At 46.5% G+C, this 23,933-nt stretch overlaps 1 protein-coding gene across 2 annotated transcripts in view; it reads left to right on the top strand.

Moving 5' to 3' along the window:
- Nucleotides 1-143: 143 nt before the first annotated feature.
- Ddx31 (DEAD-box helicase 31) overlaps nt 144-23,933 on the top strand; it is a 69,262-nt gene continuing 45,472 nt past the window's right edge. For both annotated transcript variants that reach the window (XM_042681236.1, XM_042681235.1), the window contains exons 1-13: nt 144-247; nt 4,997-5,253; nt 5,361-5,436; nt 6,520-6,563; nt 7,618-7,688; nt 8,830-8,894; nt 14,978-15,022; nt 17,125-17,166; nt 18,165-18,229; nt 20,439-20,558; nt 20,687-20,793; nt 21,905-22,140; nt 23,022-23,207. In XM_042681236.1, the coding sequence (XP_042537170.1) occupies nt 152-247; nt 4,997-5,253; nt 5,361-5,436; nt 6,520-6,563; nt 7,618-7,688; nt 8,830-8,894; nt 14,978-15,022; nt 17,125-17,166; nt 18,165-18,229; nt 20,439-20,558; nt 20,687-20,793; nt 21,905-22,140; nt 23,022-23,207 (1,410 nt within the window). In that variant the 5' untranslated portion in view covers nt 144-151. The remainder of the gene's footprint in view (nt 248-4,996; nt 5,254-5,360; nt 5,437-6,519; nt 6,564-7,617; nt 7,689-8,829; nt 8,895-14,977; nt 15,023-17,124; nt 17,167-18,164; nt 18,230-20,438; nt 20,559-20,686; nt 20,794-21,904; nt 22,141-23,021; nt 23,208-23,933) is intronic.

Below are 23,933 nucleotides of genomic sequence, written 5' to 3'. Positions count from 1 at the left end.
GCCGCAGACGGGGCCCGGAGCCGGCCCGGCCCGCGGCGCCGCGGCCTCCCGGCGCCTCCCGCACCCGGAAGGGGCGGCGGCGGCCGGGCTCGGCGGGGTCCTCGCGTCCACGTGGCCCGGCGCCGCTCGTCTGGAGCCCGGGGCTCGGGCCATGGCCGCGCCCCGCGGCTCGCTCCGCCGCCGGCCCGAAGCGAGGGTCGCCACCGCCGGGACGACCTCCGGATCCCCCCGGGCCCCGGCGAGGCGGGTGAGTTCCGACTGCTGTGCGGCGCCGGTCGGGGCGGAAGCCAGGGGTTTCGGGGGACCGGCGGCTTCTGGGGCGGGAGGCGGCGGCGGGGAGGCGGCGCGGGGCCGGGAGCGCGGGCTGGCCGGCTGGCGCCCGCGATGCCGCGTGCCGCCCCGCGGACCGTCCCTCCCGGGACAGTGACGGCTGGGCGCGAGCCCCGGGCCGGCTCCCAGCACGGGGAGCGGGTCTGGCATTTGCTCGGAGAGGCTGTTTTAAATGGCACAGGTTGCCATCCACGTGCAGTGCAGGAGAGAAAGAAAACGCGATTCGCCAGTGTCTTCCCTTTACTGGAGAGGCGAAGGATGCTTTTACAGTTAACCCAACCAAGCAGCAGAAAGCTGCGTTTCCAGGCTGAGCGGCTCGTCTACCCGAGGAGGACTGGGAAAGTCTGTGTACAGTCGTAAATTACAAACGAACAGGAAAGATACCGTTTGCTGCCAAGGGAGGGTTTGAGTTTTTCTTTCTTTTCTAAAAAGCTGTGTGTGTGATTCCCTTGAAAAATCAATTGTCAGGGTTAGTTAGGGTCCGCCAGGTGTGTTGAACATAATTTCTTGATATCCTATAAACACACTGTCTAAAATACCCACTATTCAGATTCTTTTTGGTGATTTGTGTATTTGTAATAAGCCTTGGGAGTAAGGGGTCTTCTGCCGGCCAATGAGCTCGCCAGATCTGTTTGAGAAGAGAAATACATGAAAGTCATATTGGGGAGGGGGTGGAGGGATGGACAGATCACAGCAGTGGTCTGGAGCAAGGTAGACCTGAGATTAGTTGCCAGTTTTGCAACATACTAGGCATATGACCTAAGGAAAGTTACTTTTCTGATCCTCACCTTACCCATCCTGAAACAAGAAGGATAATTTCTACTTCACATGAGGTGGTTATGAGGATTAAATGAGATAATATATATTGGTGGTCCCATAGAAGCATTTCATAAGTCCCAGCACTTAAAAAAAAGGGGGGGGGGGGCTCTGTTTTGTCTAATAGGTTGCTACACCAGGAGCTCAATAGAGTCTAAAAACTAACATGTAGAAAGCTCTTAACTAAAACTTTATTGGGGAGCTGAGGACATAGCTCAGTGGTACAGCACTTACCTAGCGTTCGGGAGACTGAGCTCTATCCCCAACAGCATCCCCAGACTTAAATTGAGTGCATTAAGTAAGTAAGCATAGATTGTCTTGAGTTGGTGATTGCTTAATCCACCGTATTTTTTATAAAGGCAATACAGTGGCTTTGTGGTTAATGTCTTGAATAGAAGTGGTGGATACTCTGACTAGAAGAGCTGGGAACCTGGACTCAGTGTGTATGCAGCTAATAGACTGGTTTGAAGGGCTCTGACAAGCTAACGTTATGCGTGACATCCTGACACTGTTCAGACTATCTTCTAAGGCTATTTTCTGATTATTAAAGTGACACAAGTTCATGTTAGAAAATTGAGAAAGAAGATAAACCACACACATGATTGCCCTACGCAGAGATAACTCGTTAGCATTTTGGTATGTATCCTTGAAAACCACAGCGCACAATAGGAATCAAACTACATGATGTTTTCCAATCAAGTAGTATGCAACTAATAAGGCATTGGAGCATCGTTGTCAGGAACCTGGCACAGAGGCATAATGCCTAGGAAAAGCCTGGTTCCCTCAGTGATCATGGACAAATGACCTCACAGCTCTGCCTTCATGTACTCTAAAGAAGCTATCAGAGTCTGCAGTAGTGAGATAGACTCCCTGACACACAGTAACTACATAGTATGTTTGTTGAAACAACAACACAACAACTCAAACTCAGGCCTGGGGTTGACTGGAGATCATCCACCATAATCTTCTCCTTTCATAGGTACAAGAACAAGACCTAAAGAGAAATGACTGCTAACATTCAGCTCTTTTCTAGAAAATCCAGATAAGTCCTTGCTTCCTCTCTGCTCACATGCCACCTCAGAAATGTCCTCACCCTCCCTCCCTCTCCTTGCCACAAGCCATGTTATGTTTGTCTGTCTCTTTCTGTCCCCCCCCCCCTTTGCTCCCATGGTTCTTTGCATAAACTTATCAATACAGGTTTGGATTTATGGTTTTTACACTTTTGATCTCTCCTGCTAGTCTGTAGCTTCTTTAGAGGCTTGGCTAATCTTTGAACTGTGTCCTTAAACCAAGGTACTTGACAATTGCTGAATGAGTAAGTTGTAGTTGGGGTTGTTGGAGCAAGAAGGAAACAGTATGCAGATTGTAGCAACTATTATTTACTGCCTGCTTGTTTTGTGCTGGGCATGAACCCTGTAAGGGAAGCAGTGCTGTGCAGCCAGTCTGGGCATTTCTTCAGGGAATCAACAGTCGAATGGGCAAGTAACCGTTGTGCTTATTGTGCTGAGTGCTACAAAGGAGAACACGGAGCAGGGAGGTCAGGAGAGGCTTTTTTGTGTTTTGTATTGTCTTTCTGGTCTTGGGGCTTGAACTTTGGGCTGGGCTTGGGCGCTGTCCCTCATCTCTTCAGCTCAAGGCAAATACTCTACCATTTGGGCCACAGCGCCACTTCTGGTTTTCTGGTGGTTTATTGGAAATAAGAGTCTCTCAGAAAGCCAGGCATGGTGGCTCACACCTGTAATCCTAGCTACTCCGGAGGCTGAGATTTGAGGATCACAGTTCAAAGTCAGCCCGGGCAGGAAAGGCTGTGAGACTCTTATCTCCAATAAGCTACTCAGAAAAACAGAAGTGGCTCTGTGGCTCTAGAGGTAGAGCACTAGCCTTGAGCTGAAGAGTTGAGGGACAGCACCCAGGCCTAGAGTTCAAGTCCCATGACCGACAAAAAAAAAAGTCTCCGATTATCCTGCCTGAGATCCTCAGATCCTAAACCTCCTGAGTAGCTTGGATTATTGGCGTGACCCACCAACACCCAGGTAGGAGAGGCTCTTTTGAGCATGGAATAAGAAAGCCAGTAACTGAAGTTGAGTCATGCTGGCCAGCCAGAAGGAGGCTGGAGTCTTCAGAGCCGGGCGAGGCTCTGTGCCAAGGCCTGAGGAGGGAAGTAGCGTGGTGCTGTCATGGGGTTAAGGCAGCTCACACAGCAACTGGAGAAATGGCTGCATAGGCTTCTAACTGTACAGTTTTGGTTTTAGCCTATAAGCAGTGGGAAGCATGTCTAACATTAATTAGTATGCTTTGCTCTGAGTACTGTAGACACCGGCATGGGAATAAATGGTGACTAGGATGATAAGGTACCTACAGTGTTAGTAGAACCTGGGGTATTGAGCATGAAGAAGAGAGAAGAGTTACGTGGTCAGAAGGACATGTTCCTGAGGAAGTAGCCTATGTCTCTGCAGAAAGCCTTCTTCAGCTTAGCAGGTACTGTTCAAGGAGGCTGATCTTGGCTGGGTGGTGGAAAAGCTTCTCAATCCTCAGACTTGGTCAGGAGCAGGGGAGGCTGCTCCTGTGTAGACTGGCCAGGCCACTTGCCAGCGAACCTGTCACAGGGACCCCAGGCGTGGCAGGGGTGGCCGGAATGGGTGGCCTCTTGTGCCTTTACAGAGAGCATGTAGGTCTAGAAAAATCCAAGATTCACGCTGTTTTCCAAATGACTCAACAGACGTGAAACCTGACTGTCTCTCTTAAAGCTGGAATTCGGGAACTCAGGACTTCACAAGTTTGTAAAGTGAAATCAGCCAGGCATACTTTATTAAGTATTTGAAATGGTGTTTCCTGAATTACTTAGATAAAGGAATCCTTATGGATGTTGGTTCTTTTCTAAGAACTTTTTTATTAGTAGGTTGCTCTGAAGCAGACACTGTATAAGCATAAGTCATTATCTCCAGCAAAGAGGATAATTAAAGTCTCAAACTCCAAAACAGTAGGCAATGGCCGCTTGGGGGATATTCGTCTACAAACTGGAAGAAAAGGCCAAAAGGAAAAAAGAAACCCAACAACCCAAACCTCAGGAATTGGCTGCTTCTGCCAGGGGAAGTTTGGACTTCCCATTCACATTATAGAAATGAACAGCAGATCAGACAACAGGCAAGAAGTCCTTAGTAGTAGATGGCTTGTGGTGGGCGATCAGGCAGGGACTAGAAAGGCAAGGCTGGAAATGGTGTGGTGTGATGAATGGAGCAGCATTCTCATTTGGAATGGGAACTGTGAGTAGGCACCGTCTCCAGACCCTTTAAATCTGGAGGAGCAGCTTGAGGGGAGAGGATGACAGATCCAAGCACAAGGGTAGAGCAGTAATGATGGCTTCTGCTTCCTGGGCATGAGCTGTGATGTGGCATTCCACTTGCCCTCCTGTCTAGTCTACCCTTGCTTTGTTGGAGAGAAGATTCATTTCCCCTGCCCTCTGTTCTTCTCATGCACACGCATTCCTAGGGTGTGAATTGACTTACTCTGTACACTTCATCAGGTGGGCTCTGCTTCCCCTAAAGCAAACTGAATTGGGTAACATCAGCTCAGAAAAACCTTTCCTCTTCTGATCCTCACCCTCACGTTGGTTGACTTCACATTTAAGGTGGATGGTGACCTCCCCCACCCACCCCCACCCCCACCCCCATTTTGGAAAAAGCCATCAAAGAATCCAATGGCAAACTCTGAACTGTTGCTTGGCATATGGGGCATAATGATCTCTGCAGGAAGAGATGCGATTCTGTGGGCAGTCAGGCTTCACTCCGAGGGCTGTCTTCATGGACTAATGCACACCTCCTCTTGATTTTTCCTTTTGGGAACAACACAGCAAGCAAAGGCTACCAAGAGAAAACACCAAGAGTCCAGTGAGGTTCCTCCAGCGAAACGGAGAAGCAGAGCCGCCTTTCTCTCGACGGAAACAACTAGTGCTCAAGAAACTCAGAGGAAGTGTAAGGGGAACTCAAAAAAAATATTTTCTCCAAAGAAGATGGTTAGTAGCACAGATGGTGGAAAGCAAGAAGAAAAGCCATGCATTAAGACCTCGTCACTGTTTAAAAACAACCCTGAGATTCCCCAACTCATCAGGTGCGGGCAGGTGCGGGCAGGGGTGTGCTGGGGCTGAAGGAGCTGCATGTGTCTGCCTCTTGCTTTGCTGACCTTGGCACTGGCCTGGTTTTGTCCATCTTCTGCAGACCTGTAGTAAAGCAGGAGCGAGAGCAAGTGTTCACTCCAGAGGCTTTCCACCAGCTGGACCTCCACCCGCATCTTGTAAGTATCCTTTGTTTCTGCTCTCACTCACCCGAATGAACCCAGATTGACAGGTCATTCTCCCTGGAGAGTTGAGGAATACTCTTCACCCCATTCCCTTACTTTTTTTTTTTTTTCTTTAAAGAACTGGAGACTGTCCTTTACCCAATAAAGTCCCAGACTGCTACTTCACTTACTGAACTTAAAACAACTTCCTAATTACTAGCTAGATTTGGTAAAGTCGTTCGTGATCACAGTGGCCATAAGAAAAAGAACTGAGTTTAGCTTCTTGCTGTTAAAGGATGTGTGAAGTCTTAGAGCTTGATGAAAGAGAAGATTATTATTATTATTATTATTGATGCATTTTCTACAAGCAAATGGACACTCCTCCCTTTTTTTGTTTTAATACCATGAATGAATATTCTAGATTTCATATGAATAAGCAAAGAGAGAAAGCTTCTTTAGGATGGGTTACACAGGTTTCATTTCTTTTTTTTTTTTTTTTCCGGTGCCAGTCCTGGGGCTTGAACTCAGGGCTTTGGCACTGTCCTGAGCTGTTTTTGCTCAATGCTGGTGCTCTGCCACTTGAGCCACAGCTCTGCTTCTGGATTTCTTTTGGTAGTTAAGTGAAGATAAGAGTGTCATGGACCCTCTTGCCCAGGCTGGCTTCAAACCACGCTCCTCAGATCTCAGCCTCCTGAATAGCTAGGATTACAAGTAGGCACTACCAGTGCCCAGCTTGATAGGTTTATTAGAGCAGCGTTTCCCAGTCTTAGTACTAGGATATTGGGGGCTAGATGACTCATTGTTTTGGAAATTGTCCTATGTTGTTAGATGTTTAGCAACATGCTGGGCCTAGACCCACCATGTACTGGTGCCATCTCCTCCCAGCCATAGCAAGTAAAAATTCCTTCAGATACTGCTGTGTGTAGAGGTAGAAGACAGAAGTTCTCCAGTTGAAAACCACTGGGGTGGTGAAACCTCGTCTGCTCAGTGACATCCTAGAATTTTTGGCCCTTTTTTGTGTCTTTCCACTAAATATATTTGTTTTAAAATACTGATTTTTTTTTAAAAAAAGTACTTATTTTCCATCTTCTCTTTCAGATTTCCACACTAAATACAGTCTTAAAAATCTCCAGCATGACTAGGTAAGACTTGCAGGCTACTTTTTGATTTTCTTAGGGCTTCATTAGGTATAGCTAGAAGAAATCCGAATTCTATGTGGAGGGCAGAGCAAGTTCACTTTTATGGCCTTGGAAAGCATCGCAGAGTTAATGACCATACAGACTTCACATGACATAGAGCCTGTGCCCTTCTCCTGTAATGGGCCAACCAGGTGGGTTTCCAGAGAGTTCCGCTCTTGGCTATAAACCAGTGCATACCTGGTCAGAGGACCACTTCTGTCCGTGTGGTCCTGAAGATAGTTTAGTCCTGTGCTTTCTTACTAGTAAGCATAAAGTCAACCAAAAAGAGAGTAATAGATACTTGCTTGGATGTAATGGGTTAGTGGAACAGCGTTTTAAGTGGTTTCCGTGGTGACTCCTAGAAAATAGAAATCATGAACTTAATAATGTGTTCTACTCTAAGAATGGTCCTCCCTTTTTTTGTAAGTAAAAATCAGAGTGTTTAACAACAAGCAACCGATTACCACTAGTATTGGGGGGAAGGAGGGGTGTTTGTTTCATCAGACCAAGTTAAATGATTTCTCCATTGTTTTGTTGCTTGGTTTTAAATGTACATGTAGACAGCTCTTGGTGTGTCAGTGGCACGTGTGTAGATGTAACCCCACGTGTCCAGGACACACGTTTAGATGTACCCTGTGTGTCGGTGGCAGTCTTCTGGAGGGTGGAAAGCTGGGACTGGATGTCTGGCTAGCTTCCCAGCTTCCTTTGTTCTTCTGTGCGGAAATCTTCCTCTGAGTTTTGTTGTGTCCCAAATTCCATGTTGCAGAGGGCAATAGATTGTATAGAATACTTTTATGGTAACTCCACTTTGTTGTTAATGCCCAGTTTTTTTTAAATTTAATTAGTTTAATACAATGACCAATCTAAGTTAAGTTCCAGAAATGGAACTTAACATCAAAAATCTCTAGACCAAGCCAACCCCAGGGCATTTGCATGTCGTGTGCCCCATGTGTCTGCTGCTTGTGTGGAAGAGTGACACGGTGGAGATGAGGTGTGTTCTCTCTTTTGGTGGCCCCAGTGTTCAGAAGCAGAGCATTCCTGTGTTGCTGGAAGGCAGAGATGCCCTTGTGCGGTCCCAGACGGGCTCAGGTCAGTCCCTGTTTGTTCGCTGCCCTTGGTTCTGTGGCACTAGGCCTGTGGTTATGCTGTAGTCTCTACAGGAAGATGGCTGTGGTGCTGGTGGTGGTGGCTGTTCTGTCATGTCGGGTAGAGGGCATGCTGGCTTTCAGTTAGGTGTGTGCACATAGTGGAAGGAAGACTGGTGCTGTGGTCAGGAGCGATGAGCAGGATCTGAGCCCTGCTAGTTCAGAGCTTTGCCTATCCTATAATCTACAGCCAGAGCTGCTTTCATGAGTGCATGCATGCATGTCTGTGCTCATGAGTGCATGTGTGTGTGACCTTGTCTAAAAGCAGTCTGATGAACACAGCCCCTGTCTTGGAACAGAACATTACCTAGACTACCTCTCTGCCCTTGTGGCGTCCTGTCATACACTCCTGCAATCCCAGCCAGGTTGAGAGGTCTGGAAACTTAAAGTTCTGTGTTCAGCAAATGCTCCAGGATGTACCTGAGCACACCAGCACTGCAGGGGAGGTGGGCTGGCCACCGCAGCTCACAGCAGGGTGAGGGAGGACTTACCGAGGCATTTGCTAGCTGGACGCTAGCTGGACAGACAACTGTAAGGTTGAGCAATGGTTGAGCGTTTGTGCTATTTGGGAAATACAACTACCCTTGCTGGATGGATAAAAGATTAGGTTTTTAAAAGGTAACTGAATTTACAAAGCAAAATTGGAAGTCCTGCCAAGCACCAGTGGTTTACAGCTGTAATCCTAGCTACTCAGGAAGTGGAGAGCTGAGAATTGTAATCCAAAGCGGGCCTGGGCAGGAAAGTCTGTGAGACTTTTCTACAGTTAACCAGCAAAGGGCAGGAAGTAAAGCTATGGCTTAAGTGGTAGAATGCTAGCCTTCAGCAAAAAAGCTCAGTGATCAGGCCCAGAATTCAAGCCCCAGGATTGGCAAAAATTTTATGTATATAATATATATGTATTACACACGTATATGTTACACATATCTATGTTATATATACATATTAATAAATTAGGAGTCCTGGCAGACAGGTGAAATTCTTCTTCACCTCCTAGATGTAGGATGTACCATTTACTTTCTCCCAGAAGTTAGAACTAAAATAGCAGAGCCTGCTTCCTTTCTAATTGCTTTCCACTCTTTTAAAAGGTAAAACTCTTGCGTATTGCATCCCTCTGGTCCAGTCCCTTCAAGCACTGAGGTCAAAAATACAGGTGAGTATAAAATGTGCTTTCTTGGGGCTGGGAAGGTGGCTCAGTGGTAGAGTGCTTGCCTTGCATGCCTGAGGCCCTAGGTTCGATTCCTCAGCACCATATAAGCAAAAAGAAAAAAAGCCGGAAGTGGCGCTGTGGCTCAAGTGGTAGAGCGCTCGCCTTGAGCTGAAGAGCTGAGGGACAGCGCCCAGGCCCAGAGTTCGGGCCCCACGACCGGACCCAAAAAAATAAAATAAAATGTGCTTTCTTGCTGCATTCCATGGCGAAGCAGCCACTGCTTCAACTAGAGTGACAACATTTGGGCTAAAAGGAGCTGTCTTCACCGAGCCATGTTTCCTCCCCTGCTTTGACTCTATATGAACATGATGCCTCTGAAGACGCCAGGAGTGGGATAGAATGAACCTCCTTCTAGCATGCTCTCACATGCTTCCATTGTGCCAGCCCTGCACGCCGCTGCCTTCCATCTTTTACCCTCTGCTGCCTGAGTTGTAGGTGTTAACACTGTCTTAGACTTGATACACAGAGAAAAGAGCCAAGGCCACTAGACACGTCCTGGTGGAGCTGGATTTGCACCTCACTCCTGTGTGGCTTCAGGATCAGGCTGTCTCCTTGTGCATGGTTCTTTGCGGGCTCCTGTCCTGTTTAGGGGCCTTCTCTGTCTCACATAATGCCCAGCATAGGACCGCCTGCAACCTTAGCACCAGCTAAGTATCTGTTTGCAGCTACCTCTTGATGGTATTGTCTTGGAAATGTTGGAAACCATGGAGACTTAAATTCCAGCCTTGACTTTTGACAAGGAAGGCTGAACCCTATATTTAAAACAGTGTTTTGTAGCTGCACACTGATGCTCATTCCTGTTATCCTAGCTACTCAGGAGGCTGAGATCTGAGGATCACAGTTCACGATGAACTTGGGCAGGAAAATTATGAGACCCTTCTGTTAATCACCAAAAAGCCAGAAGTGGATAAGTGACTCAAATGGTAGAGTGCCAGCCCTGAATGAAAAAGCTAAAGGACAACTCCCAGGCTCAGAGTTCAAGCTTCGGTACTGGTGAACACAAATACACACACACACACAGTTGAAGTAGGCCAGATACTGATGGCTCACACCTGGTGAATACAAACACACACACACACACACACACACACACACACACACACACACACACACACACACACACACACACACACACACACACACACACACACACACACACACACACACACACACTTGAAGTAGGCCAGATACTGATGGCTCACACCTGTAATTCTAACTACTGAGGAGACTGAAATCTGAGAATCTTAGTTCAAAGGTAGCTTGGGCAGAAAAGTCCATGAGACTCTTACCTCTAATTAGCTAGCAATAGACTAGAAGAGGTAGTAATATGCCAGCCTGTGAGAAAAAGCCAAGCAAGAGTTTGAGACCCTGAGTTCAAGCCACACACACACACATACACACACACAAGATTGAAATAGAAGGATCATGAATTTAAGCCATGCTGGGCTACATGGCAAGTTTAAGGCCAACCTCCACTAGTGAGAGAGCTCTTATTTAAAAAAATAAAATAAAATAAATTGCTAGATACCAGTGGCTCACGCCTATAATCCTAGCTATCAGGAGGCTGAGATCTGAGGATTGGGGTTTAAAGCCATCCTGGGCAAGAAACCGTACACCTCTTATCTCCAATAAAATACTCAAAGCCGCAAATGGCACGGTAGCTCAAGTGGTAGAGTACTTGCTTTGAGCAAAAGAAGCTCAGGAACAGAGTTCAAGCCCTAGGACCAGCCAAAAAAAAAAATTGAAATGATTTATATGAATACAATTTCCCAAGTCCCAATGTAACTCATTTATTTCAAATATTTAGTGTAGTTCCTTGGAGTTTATTGTAACAGGATTTGTCCTCTTAGAACTTTACTGGAACAGCCATAATTTCAAGGTGCCCAGTGGGTTCTTACATTTCCATAGTGGTGGGGGGAGAATGGGCTGCTTTTCTGCATTCACTCTCCTCTACTTATTTTGATTCTGGTGTGTGCGTGTGCATGTGCGTGCCCACCAATGTTTTGGTCGTTATTTGGAGACAAGAGTCTCATGGACTTTTCTGGGTGAACTTCAATCCTCAGATCTCAGCCTCCTGAGTAGCTAGGATTGTAGGCTTGAGCCACAGGTGCTGGGCGTGGCTCTGATTTTTAATATTACATTCATCCTTCACTTACGAGAAATTGTTTTTTCTTCTCTATGTAGAAGCACATTTTGAAATGTCAGAGCCTTCCCATCACATAACGCATGCTGATCTTGTACCAGCTTGTTTGCTGTTGTAGCTTGGGCTCCAGCGTAGTCTCACAAAGTTGCTGTTGAGTAGCGACTACTCCAGTCTGAGTCCTAAATCCTTTCTCTCTGCCTGGGTAAATGTGTCCCACACAGAACATGAAAGCCAGAGCTGTAATTGCATTTTCTGCTAAATCCACCCTTTCTACAATCACATTCTGAGTTCTTCATTTAGCATTTGTGAGCACTTGGGATGTACAAGCCCCATTGGGGCCTTCATCATGTTCATTTGGTTAACTTATTATTTACATACATCTGAAAATTCAAAACAAAACTGACAGTACCGAGAAAAGAATATACAGAGTGAAAATTGGTCATTCTGTGCCCCAGTGCCTCCTCCATCCCTGAAGTTGCAGGGCCTCAGCATGCCGTGCTTGTTTGGTACCTGGTCTGCTGCTCCTCCCAGGTCTAGTCTGTTGTGTTGCGGTGGTTTTTGGATGGACTTGAACTCAGGGCCTTATACACTAGCTTGGCTTTCTTGCTCAAGACTGGTGCCCCACCACTGGAGCCATGCCTCCACTTGTGGCTTTTTGGTGGTTAATTGGAGATAAGAGTCTCAGGGACTTTCGTGCCCCAGCAGTCTTTGAACCTTGAACCTTAGATCTCAACCTCCTGAGTAGCGAGGATTATAGGTGTCAGCCACCAGCATCTGGCTTAAATTGAAATTTTTATGTGAAATTTTTGTCAATGTATGAATGTTATGATGTATATCTTGCTTTTTTATTTATTTATTTTTTAATTGTGAAAATACTGTACAGAGGAGTTACAATTACATGGGCAAGATAATGAGTACATTTCTTATCAAGCATTGTAGCCTCCTCCTTTGTTCCCCCTTCCCATCCCTTCCCATCCTCCCCCCTCCCCCCCGGCCCCCCATATCTTGCTTTTTTTTAAAATATGGTCTCATTCTGTTATCCTGGCTGGCCTCAAACTTGAGATCCTCTGTGTCAGCCTCCTAAGTGCTAGAATTACAAGTACACACCATTGTACCACTCTTGTCTTTTATGATTTCTTACTACTACTACATTGAGCTGCCTTGTTCTTTTTCATGGCTGCTTAGTGCTTCATTATACTGTGTACTGCAAATTACTGACTTATTCCTTATTATTTGGTGAACTTTACGTAGTATAGTATTTTGCTTCAAACAAAGCTATCATAAATATTGTGCAGTGTGTACAATAATCTTGTTTCTTCACACACACGTGTATGTGTAAAAAAAATTCTGGAAGTGGGATTTGCCTTTCTGTTTTTGTAGCCAGTGCTACAGCTGATCTCTAAGTAGGTTCTAGCAGTTTATACTCCAGGAGCCCTATGTGTGTGTCCCTGTCCTCTCTGTCCAGGAGCCATGTGTACAAGTCCCTGTACTGTCGTGTCTAAGGGCCGGGCATACACACATCCCTGTCCTCTTGTGTCCACTAGCAGTGAGTACACATCCCTGCGCTCTTGTATCCAGTAGCGGTGTGTGCACACATCCCTGTGCTCTTGTACATGCTAAGGCATGTATGAAAAGCATCCCAATTATTTAAAGCCATACAGTTAAAGATATATTAGTGATCCAAGCACTGATGCCTCATGCTTGTGATTCCAAGCATTCTGGAGGTTGAGATCTGAGGATTATGGTTCAAAGCTAGCCTGGGCAGAAGAAATCCATAAGATTCTTACCAGTTAACCACTAAAAAGCGAGAAGTGGAGGTGAGGCTCAAGCAGTAGAGCACCAACCTTGAGTGAAAAAACTAAAGGATAGCATTCAGGTCCTGAGTTCAAGCCCTAGCACCCGCATGCGCACACGCACACACGCACACACACACACACACACACCATACACACATACATACATACATATACACATGCATTATTGAATAGATTGTAATAGTGCACAAGGTATACAGTAGTATCAAATTTTATTTTTGTTTCTTTGTTTGTTTGTTTTTGGTCCAGTCGTGGGTCTGAACTCTGGGCCTGGGCGCTGTCCCTCAAGGCTAGCGCTCTTACCACTTGAGCCACAGCGCCACTTCCAGCTTTTTTCTTTTTGCTTATGTGGTGCTGAGGAATCGAACCCAGGGCCTCGAGCATGCAAGGCAAGCACTCTACCACTGAGCCACCTTCCCAGCCCACTCAAATTTTATTTTTAATTAACTTATTATACCAGTTCTGGGACTTAAGCTCAGGCCTGGTACTGCCCTGAGCTTTTGTACTCGGGGCTATTGCTTTGCCATTGGAGCCACAGCCCCACTTCAGCCTTTTTGGTAGTTAATTGGAGATGAGTGTCTCACAGACTTTACTGCCCAGACTGGCTTCAAATTGCAGTCCTCAGATCTCAGCCTCCTGAGTAGCTACAATTAAAGACCTGAGCTCCTGGCACCTGGCTCCAGGTTTGTTTGTTTCTGGTTGTGGGGCTTGAACTTGGCCTGGCGCTGTCCCTCAGCTCTTCAGCTCAAGGCAAGTGTTCTGCCACTTGAGCCACAGTGCCACTTTTGGTTTTCTGAGTGGTTTATTGGAGATAAGAGTCTCACGGACTTTCCTGCCTGGGCTGGCTTTGAACCATGATCCTCAGATCTCAGTCTCAGGATTACAGGCATGAGCCAGTAGCACCTGGCAAGCTTTGCAGATTTTTAAATCTTAGTCTTTGTTGACATTGTAAGTGAAAACTTTCTTTTCATTGTATTTTCAAACTTTGTGTACTGAAAGACTGTTGGTTTTTAATGTGTTAATTTTTTTTCTTTTTTTGTCGGTTATGGGGCTTGAACTCTGGGCTTGGATGCTGTCCCTGTGCTCTTTAGCTCAAGGCGAGCGCTCTCCTGCTTGAGCCACAGCACCACTTCCAGTTTCCTAGTGGTTTATTGGAGATAAGATCTCATAGACATTTCCTGACTGGCCTGGCTTTGAACCACGATCCTTAGATCTCAGCCCCCGGAGTAGCTAGGATTACAGGTGTGAGCCACCGGCACCCATCTTTGTTTTTTTGTTGGGGGGGGAGGGTCCGGTTGTGGGGCCTGAACTCTGGGCCTGGGCGCTGTCCCTCAGCTCTTCAGCTCAAGGCTAGCGCTCTACCACTTGAGCCACAGCTCCACTTCTGGATTTTTTTCTTTTTTCTTATGTGGTGCTAAGGAATCGAACCCAGGGCCTCATGCATGCAAGGCAAGCGCTCTACCACTGAGCCACCTTCCCAGCCCCAACCGGCACTCATCTTTATGTGTTAATTTTACATTCAGCTACTTGACTGAAATACATTTTTATAGTACCATCTCAATTGTTTCTCTTGAGTTTTATTTATTTTTTCCTCTTGAAGTAACATCATTCACTGGTGATCATTTTGCCTCCTTTCCAAATATATACAGCCTATGTCTTCCTCTTGTGTGGTTGCAGGGGCCAGGCCTACTTGAATAATGTTACATAGCTGTGGGGATGATGGCAGCAGTGTTGTTGTTGTTGTTGTTGTTACCGATCCTGGGGCTTGAACTCAGGGCGTGGGCACTGTCCCTGAGCCTCTCTGTCTCAAGGCTAGTGCTCTGCCACTTGAGCCACAGCACTATTTCCAGCTTTTTCTGCTCATGTCGTACTCAGGAATCGAACCCAGGGTTTCATGCATGCTAGGCAAGCTCTCTTCCACTAAGCCTCATTCCCAGCCGATGGCAGCATTTTTATCTCATCTTTTCCTTCTGTGAAATGCTTCTGGTGTTTTGTAGCTAAAGTTCATCCATCTGGAATGTAGACTTGGTAGGCCCCACTCATGGTGTGTTTCTTTCTTCTGTTAACAGCGAAGTGACGGCCCCTATGCTCTGGTCCTTGTGCCCACGAGAGAGGTAAGTAGCTCACTTACTTTCAGTGATGCCTATTGACGTCAAGCGCTTACCGCTTTTCTCCCTTCTACAACATAACCACTACAGCACTGTGTGCTTTGATGGGAGCCCTCCTGCTGCTTCCTCTCAAAGAGAAAAACTAAAATACTCCTTGAAAATCATAAGCTGAATATGGAAAAGTTCTTGCCTGTTTTCTAAAATCTAGTAAGTCTATTAAATTTTGGTACCTATAGAAAGTATTAAGAGAATTGCTCTTTTTTTTTTTTGGTTGGTTGTGGGGCTTGAACTCTGGGCCTGGGCGCTGTCCCTGCGCTCTTCAGCTCAAGGCGAGCGCTCCACCACTTGAGCCTCAGGGCCACTTCCGGTTTTCTAGTGTTTTTTATTGGAGATAGGAGTCTCATGGACTTTCCTGCCTGGGCTGGCTTTGAACCACAATCCTCAGATCTCAGCCTCCTGAGTAGCTAGGATTACAGGAGCCACCGGTACCCGGCTTTTTTTTTTTTAATATACTAGTACTGGAGCTTGAACTCAGGGCCTGGATGCTGTTCCTTACCTTTTGTGTTCAAGGCTAGTGCTCTACCACTTGAGCCACAGCTCTACTTCCAAGAATTGCAATTTTGAGCTGGGTGCCTGTGGCTCACACCTGTAATCCTAGCTACTCAGGAGGCTGAGATCGGAGGATCATGGTTCCAAGCCAGCCCGGTCAGGAAAGTCCATGAGATTCTTATCTCCAATAAACCACTAGAAAACCGGAAGTGGCGCTGTGGCTCAAGTGGTAGAGCGCTCGCCTTGAGCTGAAGAGCGCAGGACAGCACTCAAGCCCAGAGTTCAAGCCCCACGACCAACAAAAAAAAAAGAATTGCAATTTTGCATTTCAAAAGTTGTAAATAAAGTGGACTGAAAGTGTGACTTGATTGTAAGCGTATCTGCCTTCCAAGTACAAGGTCCTGAGTTGAAACTCTAGTGCCACAAAGAAAAAGAAGAAAAAAAAAAGTAATTCAGAACCAAAATCAGTTGGCTCTGAAAAGAAACTTTTTTTTTTGCCAGTCCTGGGACTTGAACTCAGGGCCTGAGCACTGTCCTTGAGCTCCTTTTGTTCAAGGCTAGCCCTCTAGCCCTTGAGCCACAGCACTACTTCCGGCTTTTTCTGTGTATGTGACTGAGGAATCGAACCCAGGGCTTCATGCATGTAAGACAAGCACTCTACCACTAAGCCACATTCCCAGCCCACTTTTTTTTTTTTTAAGCAGCTACTGCTACTCTTTTTTTTCCCCTTAAATTATTTGTACTAGTTAAGCTTCTTGATAGATTTCTTCTTTCTCAGTAGAAATCTCTGATATTTGCCCACAGGAGCATTTTCGATTAGGGCATCTGTTTACTCTATCAGATGTTCATAATCTCCTTACGGAGAATTGGTCACAAGAGGTGGAAGTTCCCGGGCAGCCTTTTTGCCTGCCCAGGCCCAGGAAGGAGCCAGCACACCAAGGGTCTTCCTTTACTGAGCTGCTCCATGCATAGTCCACACATGCAAACTGAGTCTCTTTGCTTGGACAGTAGTGTTCTGTAGAGGCTTTTATGGTGGTGAATGGTTATGATCTACTGATTTTCACTTTCTCTGGTTTTCATTGGGCTGGCTGGGTTTGTTTAGGTTTTGTAAACTTGGGGGTGTAAATTTTAGGGTTATCGACCAGTCGTCAAGTAAGCCATAACATAGTCTCAGGAGGCAGTCTGGCACCTTAAAGCATGCTGTCTGCATGTATTATGCATGCTACATTCTTTTCTGAGGAAAGCTAAGTTTAAGCCAACTGTTTTCTTCCACCTTTGTGCACTGCTGACTTGAACTTCTGTGTGACACACTGGGAATTTGAGCCAGCAGAGGGAGCACAAAACACTATTTTTGTACATGTCCAAGGAATAGATCTGCTGTCTTTACCCTCGTTCCCTAAACAGGCAGGTTGCAGAGCCAAGATACTTTCTGTGTAGATTCTGTGCATTATTTTTCTTAAGTTGTAACTTGAGGTCCAAGTTTGAATCCTAATCCATTTAGAGTAAAAAAAAAAGGTATAGGTGTCCCTGTTCATCACTATACTTTTTAATATTTACAGCTGGCTCTACAAAGCTTTGATATTGTCCAGAAACTGCTTAAGGTAAGAAAAGCCATGAGGTCAGTTTTATATTTTTCTTTCTTTGACATTTGGAGGAAAGACCTAATATATGATACTCTTTATTTTCAAAGAAATAGGAATTCTTACTTTTCTCTTCTCATGTCTCTGCTTTCTGAAGATATAAGTGTGTTGGTTTTTACTGATCTAAACCTTAGTAACTATTGATTTCTAGCTTAACTAAATTACCAGTGTTTCTTGGAGCTTTGAGTCCTATAATCTGCTAATCATAGAGATTTGTGGGTCCATCCCTCAGGTGATCCATGGAAAGTAATAAAAAGCTGCAAGTAGGATTTAAGAAAGAAGACAGAGAAGGTTGTGGCATCACGGATTGCCAACCACCAAATTAGATCTTGGATTGATCTATTCTTTTATTGGGGACAGGGTAAAGATTATATCCTTAGATTTTTTTTTTCCCCCTACTCTTGGGCCTTGAATTCTGGGTGTGGGTACTGTCCCTAAGCTCTTTTTGGTCCAGGCAAACACTCTACCACCTAAGCTACAGCACCACTTCCAGTTTTTCTGTGATTAATTGGAAATAAAGAGTGTCTTTGACTTTCTTACCTGGGCTGGCTTTGAACTGTGATCCTCAGATCTCAGCTTCCAGAGTAGCTACAATTACAGGTGTGAGCCACTAGTGCCCTAGTTATATGACTAGATTTTATCTAAATAATACTGCTCCAAGGCAGTGGGTTTAGTGAAATTTATTTTCTAGGTAGATTTCAGGAGAAAAAGCTAGAGAGCTTGCTACTTAGATCCTTTTAAAAGCTCACATTTGTCTCTGACAGCGTGGAAAGCTATTACAAAGTTACAGTCTCAGCTACAGCTGATGAAACTATACACCAAGCAGTGCCCAGGAGCTTTGTCTGTACCATAGTGCCTCCAGCAGTGGGCACATGTGTCCTTCTGCCTGTTGAAGGACTAGGAACTTCAGTTTCTCTCTGTCTGTCTTTGTTTGAATTTGGTGTATGGTTTTTCTGCAGCCTTTTACTTGGATTGTGCCTGGAGTGTTGATGGGTGGAGAAAAGAGGAAATCAGAAAAGGCCCGGTAAGAGTCTGTTTGTTGTTCATTCCTCTTAGAATCCAATCTTCCTGCCCTGCAAGGTATGGCCTCCACACCTGGAGACAGTCCTGAGCACACCTCTGTGTCTACTGCTCCCAGCACAGCAGCAGGGAGTGCTCATGGCTAGCCATTCTGCTTTTTGAAATACTGAAGACCTACAGGCAGATTGTCCCTGATGTCATTGTCACCGTGCTGGTTCCTTCTCCCTCCCACGCCTGGTCCCCTGCAGGTGCCTTGGTTCAGTTTGCATTCTAGGTATGACTCTTGTGTCCACTAGGCGTTTGAATTTTCAGTTTCCAGAAATAAGATCATGAACTTCCATAGCACTTAGCAATGTGGTAAACATATTGATTGCCAATTGTAAATTGGATCTTCAGTGGATGTTGTTAGAAATTGTCACCCCCAGATCCCAAACTGTCTGTATACTTTTTTAAAAACACTTATTGGAGAGCTGGGTGCCAGTGGCTCACGCGTGTCATCCTAGCTACTCAGGAGGCTGAGATCTGAGGATCTCGGTTCAAAGCCAGCCCGTGCAGAAAAGTCCATGAGACTCTTATCGTCAATAAAACACTAGAAAACCGGAAGTGGAGCTGTGGCTCAAGTGGTATGGTGCTTGCCTTGAGCTGAAAGTGCAGGAACAGCACACAATCCCAGAGTTCAAGCCCCACAACCGACAAAAAACAAAACAAAACAAAAAAGAACACTTATTGGAGCTGGGAAGTTGGCAGTGGTAGAGTGCTTGCCTTGAGTGCATTGAGGCCTTGGATTCCAATCCTCAGCACCACATAAGCAGAAAAGGCCAGAGGTGGTGAGGGACAGCGCCCAGGTACAGAGTTCATGCCCCAGGACTCACACACACACACACACACACACACAAACAAAAAAAATTACTTATTCGTTAGATCAATTCAGCTGTAAATAAAACAGTGGAAAGGTGGCAAAACAATGTAGATGGTTTGCTTTCACATTCAAGCTGTCAGAGGGCAGGCCAGGCTGGCACCGTGCTCAGCGTCAGGACCCATCTTGTCAGGTTGTCCATCTTCTCATGCCCCCATGGGAGGCTTCCATTTAGAAGTTTACCTTTTACTCTTGGATAGTTGCTGAAGCTCCAGCCATTTAGTTTCGTGCCAGCAGAAACAAAGGGGTCAAAGCTCTTCCCCTCAAAGGTTCCTGTGTGATTTGCATAGTCCCTTTATCCTTTCTTCCATTGATGCAACGTAGACATGACTGTAGGTTACTGGAAAGAAAACAAGAAAATGCATCCAGCTAGTTGTTTTTTTTTTTTTTGGCCAGTTGTGGGGCCTCAACTCTGGGCCTGGGCGCTGTCCCTCAGCCCTTCAGCTCAAGACTAGCACTCTACCACTTGAGCCACAGCACCACTTCTGGCCTTTTCTGCTTATGTGGTGCTGAGGAATCAAACTCAGGGCATCATACATGCAAAGCAAGCACTCTACCACTGAGCCACCTTCCCAGCCCCCCAGCTAAAATTTTCATTCTGTCTTTTACTATAGAATAATAGGATATGGTTGTTGGAGAAATAAGAAATTAGACTTACTGTCCATAGTCTGGGACAAAGCTTATGTCCATTTTGTGGAAGTTACCTACAGGGCTTAGTATAAGAAAAAGATTCTAGGCAGTTGCCAGTGGTTCACGCCCTCTATTCCTAACTACTCAGGAGGCTGAGATCTGGAGGGTTATTGCTCATGATCACCCTAGGCAAAAAAAATCGCTAGGCCCTATCCAAAATAATCAGCAAAAATCAGAGGTAGAAGCATGGCTCAGGTGTACTACAACAAAGGGGAGAAAAAGAGGAAGAGAAAGAGGAAGGAAAAGCATTCTAACAATTCTAACACACTATGTAGATTAGCTCACTATGGTAGGAGATTCCCTGGCACAGAAGTCTGGCTAAGTGGCCATTTATCTAAAACATTCTATAGAGCATCTATGAGTCTGAAGAAGAACATTGAGTTACACAGTTCATCCCTTCCAAAGTTTTGTCTTTTTGCTCTAATTTTAGATCTTAATTTCATTCTGAGAGGGAATCAAGCTCAGGTGTATCTTCTTATCAACTGTCCCTATGTTTGCTCTGACTTTAGGTTATATGAAGAATGACTTTGCCTTTTTCTCTTTTGCCTTTTTTCTATGTTTTCTGTAGCCCTGGTTGATTTACCTCCTCTGATATCATTTTAAACAGACTCCGAAAAGGAATAAATATCCTTATCTCGACTCCTGGACGTCTAGTGGATCATATCAAATCCACAAAGAACATTCATTTTAGCCGGATCCAGTGGCTGATTTTGGACGAAGCGGACAGGTGAAGGTTATCTGGGGGCAGGGCAGGTGGAGAAAAGGCTGTGTCCTCCATCTTGGTGGCACCCACTGTAGCCCTTAGCATCATGTTGATTCTTTGTGTAGGTTACAGTTCTTTTCTCAAAATTACAGGCTCTTGGATTTGGGGTTTGAGAAGGACATCACAGTAATACTCAATGCTGTCAATGCGGAGTGCCAGAAGCGGCAGAACGTCTTACTGTCAGCCACACTCACAGAAGGTGACGAAGACATGCTTTCCTCTGTGTGTGTGTGTGTGTGTGTGTGTGTGTGTGCGTGTGCGTGCGTGCGTGCGTGCGTGTGCGCGTGCAGGGGTGCCAGTGCTAGGGCCTGAACTCAAGGCCTGGATGTTTTCCCTTAGCTTTTTGCACTCAAAACTGGCACCCTCCCACTTTGAGCATTTTGGTGATTTATTGGAAATCATAGCCTCATGCACTTACCTGGGCTGACTCTGAACTCTGACCTCAGACCTCAGCCTCCTGAGTAGCTAAGATTATAGGTGTGAGCCACCAGTGCCTGTCCTGCTTTGTTCTTAAGGAGGGAGGACCCAGGAAGAGCTGATTGGCAGCAGTGACCGCTGCTCAGTCTGGGGGAGGGAGGGGAACAGGTGTCTATGGGGACTATTTGTACTCTCTTGCCTTCCTTGCCACCCTCGTGCACTACTAGAATGTGTTCCCCAGGGCCTGGGAAGGGAGGAGGCCAGACCCAGATACGGAGCCACCTCAGGTGGAACCCTGCTGCAGCTGTGCACACGAGGGTGCAGAGGAGGACAGGCTCGGAGGAAGAGAGCCCTGGCTCTCAGGGTGAGGGCTCCTTTCCATGTGTGCTTTGCTCCTCATTGGAAGTGTGGCTTGGCTCCTTTCTGCCTCCCACACTCAGGACATGGAAATTCTTAGCTGTTCTCTGGATGGGAAGATGAAGGCTTGGAAAACCATTCCACTTAACCAACTCACCCTGCGCAGGTCATTGGGTAGACTGCATGCACGCTTCCACGGCCTTCTGTGTGGCTCGCCTGGTTTACCAGGCCACAGAATGAAGGCCCTGGGAAGGCCTGTGTCAGAAGCCTGTAATGAAGCCATTTTAGTTCAAGTTTTTTGTAACTTGACCAGAACATTCTTCTGGAGGGTAAAGGTGGGCATGCACGGGTTCAGATATTCTTTTGGATGGACATCCTTTGGTCTCCCATGGACGAGTTTCATTAGGCTGTGTTCTTCACTAGTGTGGCAGCAGAGCACATCCATGCTTGGCTATTCTTACATTCCACCTGGGTGGGTGCTGTAGCAGTATGCATGTGTGACCAACTTCCTTTGTTCATTTTACTTGTTACCCAAGGTGTAGCACGGCTAGCTGACATCAGCTTGCATAATCCAGTCAATATTTCTGTCCTGGATAAAAGCCATGAGCCGTGTAAGGGAGAGGGCAAAGTGGCCCCTGAAGCCATCCCTCCACAGACGCGTGACGGACAGGGCAGCTTCGCCATACCCGAGAGCCTCGAGCAGTATGTGATGCTGATTCCCAGCAAGCTGCGGCTGGTCTGTCTGGCGGCCTTTGTTCTACAGAAATGCAAGGTAGGACTGCTGCCTAGACCTGGCCTGACCCAAAGAACAGACACGTGTGTTCTAACTCTTGAGCCCATGGATGCAGGCATTAATATATAACCATTTAATTAGAAGCTCCAGAATTACCAAAGAGCATCTGTGGGCCAGGATAGTCACAGTGCTGAACTAGACATCTGACATAAATGCAGCCCTTGAGACTGTTCTCGGGAAGGTTAACCGAGGCAGTGGGAGTGTGCAGGATGGGAGACAAGTGCAGCATTCTTTGTTTGTTTGTTGTTGTTGTTGTCGGTCATGGGTCCTGAACTCTGGGCCTGGGCACTGTCCCTCAGCTCTTCAGCTCAAGGCGAGCCACAGTGCCATTTCTGGCTTTTTCTGTTTATATGGTGCTGAGGAATCGAACCCAGGGCCTTATGCATGCAAAGCAAGCACTCTACCACTGAGCCACCTTCCTAGCCCTGCTTGGTATTCTTGACAGATCCCAATATTGGTGTCTGTGTGTACCAGATTCATGAGACAGGGTGTGGTCATGTTGTAAGATGCTAAGTTGTGGGGCTTGGAGGTGAAGCTTCAAGATGCATTGCTTCTGCAAAGGGCCATACCCAGCACCATTCCAGCTAACAAGCCCAGAGCGGATAAAGGACAGAGCTAAGGCAGGCCTGCGCCTAGAGGACATTCGGTTTTCTCTTTGAGGTTAGAACCATGTCTCTTTCCTTTCATGCGGTGTTTGTACAGTGGAGTATCGATGTTACTCTTCTTTTTAATAATTCAAAGCTGTGTCACCAGTGTCTCCAAATCAGGGCACGTGAACATGTATTTTTGAGAAAGAACTCATTTTGGAGTCACACCAGCTTAAAATGGTCTGCTTGCTTTTCCCCTTTGTATTGGTACAGTTTGAAAAGGACCAGAAGATGATTGTCTTTTTCTCGAGCTGCGAGCTGGTGGAGTTCCACTACAGCCTCTTCCTCCGCACCCTGCTCTGCCGCTCGGGGGCCCCGGCGGCGGCGGCATCAGGGAGGTTGCCATCTGCCTCCTCAAGATTAAAATTCCTACGGCTGCACGGCAACATGGAGCAGGAGGTGAGCACTCCCCTCCCCATGTGGCGATGGGCCCCCCACGCTCGGCACTCCCTGTGTCCCTCACACACTCCACCGACCAGGGAGAACTAGCCAAACATGGAGGGAACCAGTAGAATCCCCCGCCGGGTGGATGGGGTCCTATTGTTCCCGGTTCTCCTGCTCTGGAGCTGGCCTCTTCCACCTGAGAGCTCACAGGCCCAGCCTGGCCTGCGTCTACCTCAGCCAGCTGTTACGGCAACAGTACCACTAAGTAGCTGGCACCAGGGAAGGGTTTTGCCTTTTTAGTACCCAGTGTGTAATTAGGGCTTGATGTCTTCAAATTAAGAGCATTAATGGAGCTAAATTGTGGATCCCATATGGTACTGCTGAGCGCGACTGCTGTCATTGTCAACAAGACACAGCGCTGCACTCAGAGCACTTTGGGTTGGGAGAGGGCACTGCGCACCAGCGGGCTCCAGGTACAGTTCTTTCTGGGCACAGGAAGGTTTGTGTTTGTGAGGAAGAGAACCTCTTCCACCTCCTTTTTAGTATTTGCCTACGAGTCTCATTCCATGGCTCTTAATGAGGCCATCCGTTGAGGGGACGGGGTGGAATATGGCGGTGCGGAGCCCTGCTGGAACTTGGAAAGGAAGGATCAGCAGCTTGGAAATAGCCACCTTGTCCTCAAAGAGAGGTTACTCAGCAGCACGCAAAACTAGAAAGAATGGAAGAAAACCAGAAATCGGA

Source organism: Dipodomys spectabilis, unplaced genomic scaffold, assembly GCF_019054845.1.
Source record: "Dipodomys spectabilis isolate Male_0828 unplaced genomic scaffold, ASM1905484v1 ptg000067l, whole genome shotgun sequence".
NCBI classification, from domain to species: domain Eukaryota; kingdom Metazoa; phylum Chordata; class Mammalia; order Rodentia; family Heteromyidae; genus Dipodomys; species Dipodomys spectabilis.
Note: the sequence above shows the minus strand (reverse complement) of the source record. Positions and strands in the feature narration are given on the sequence as shown.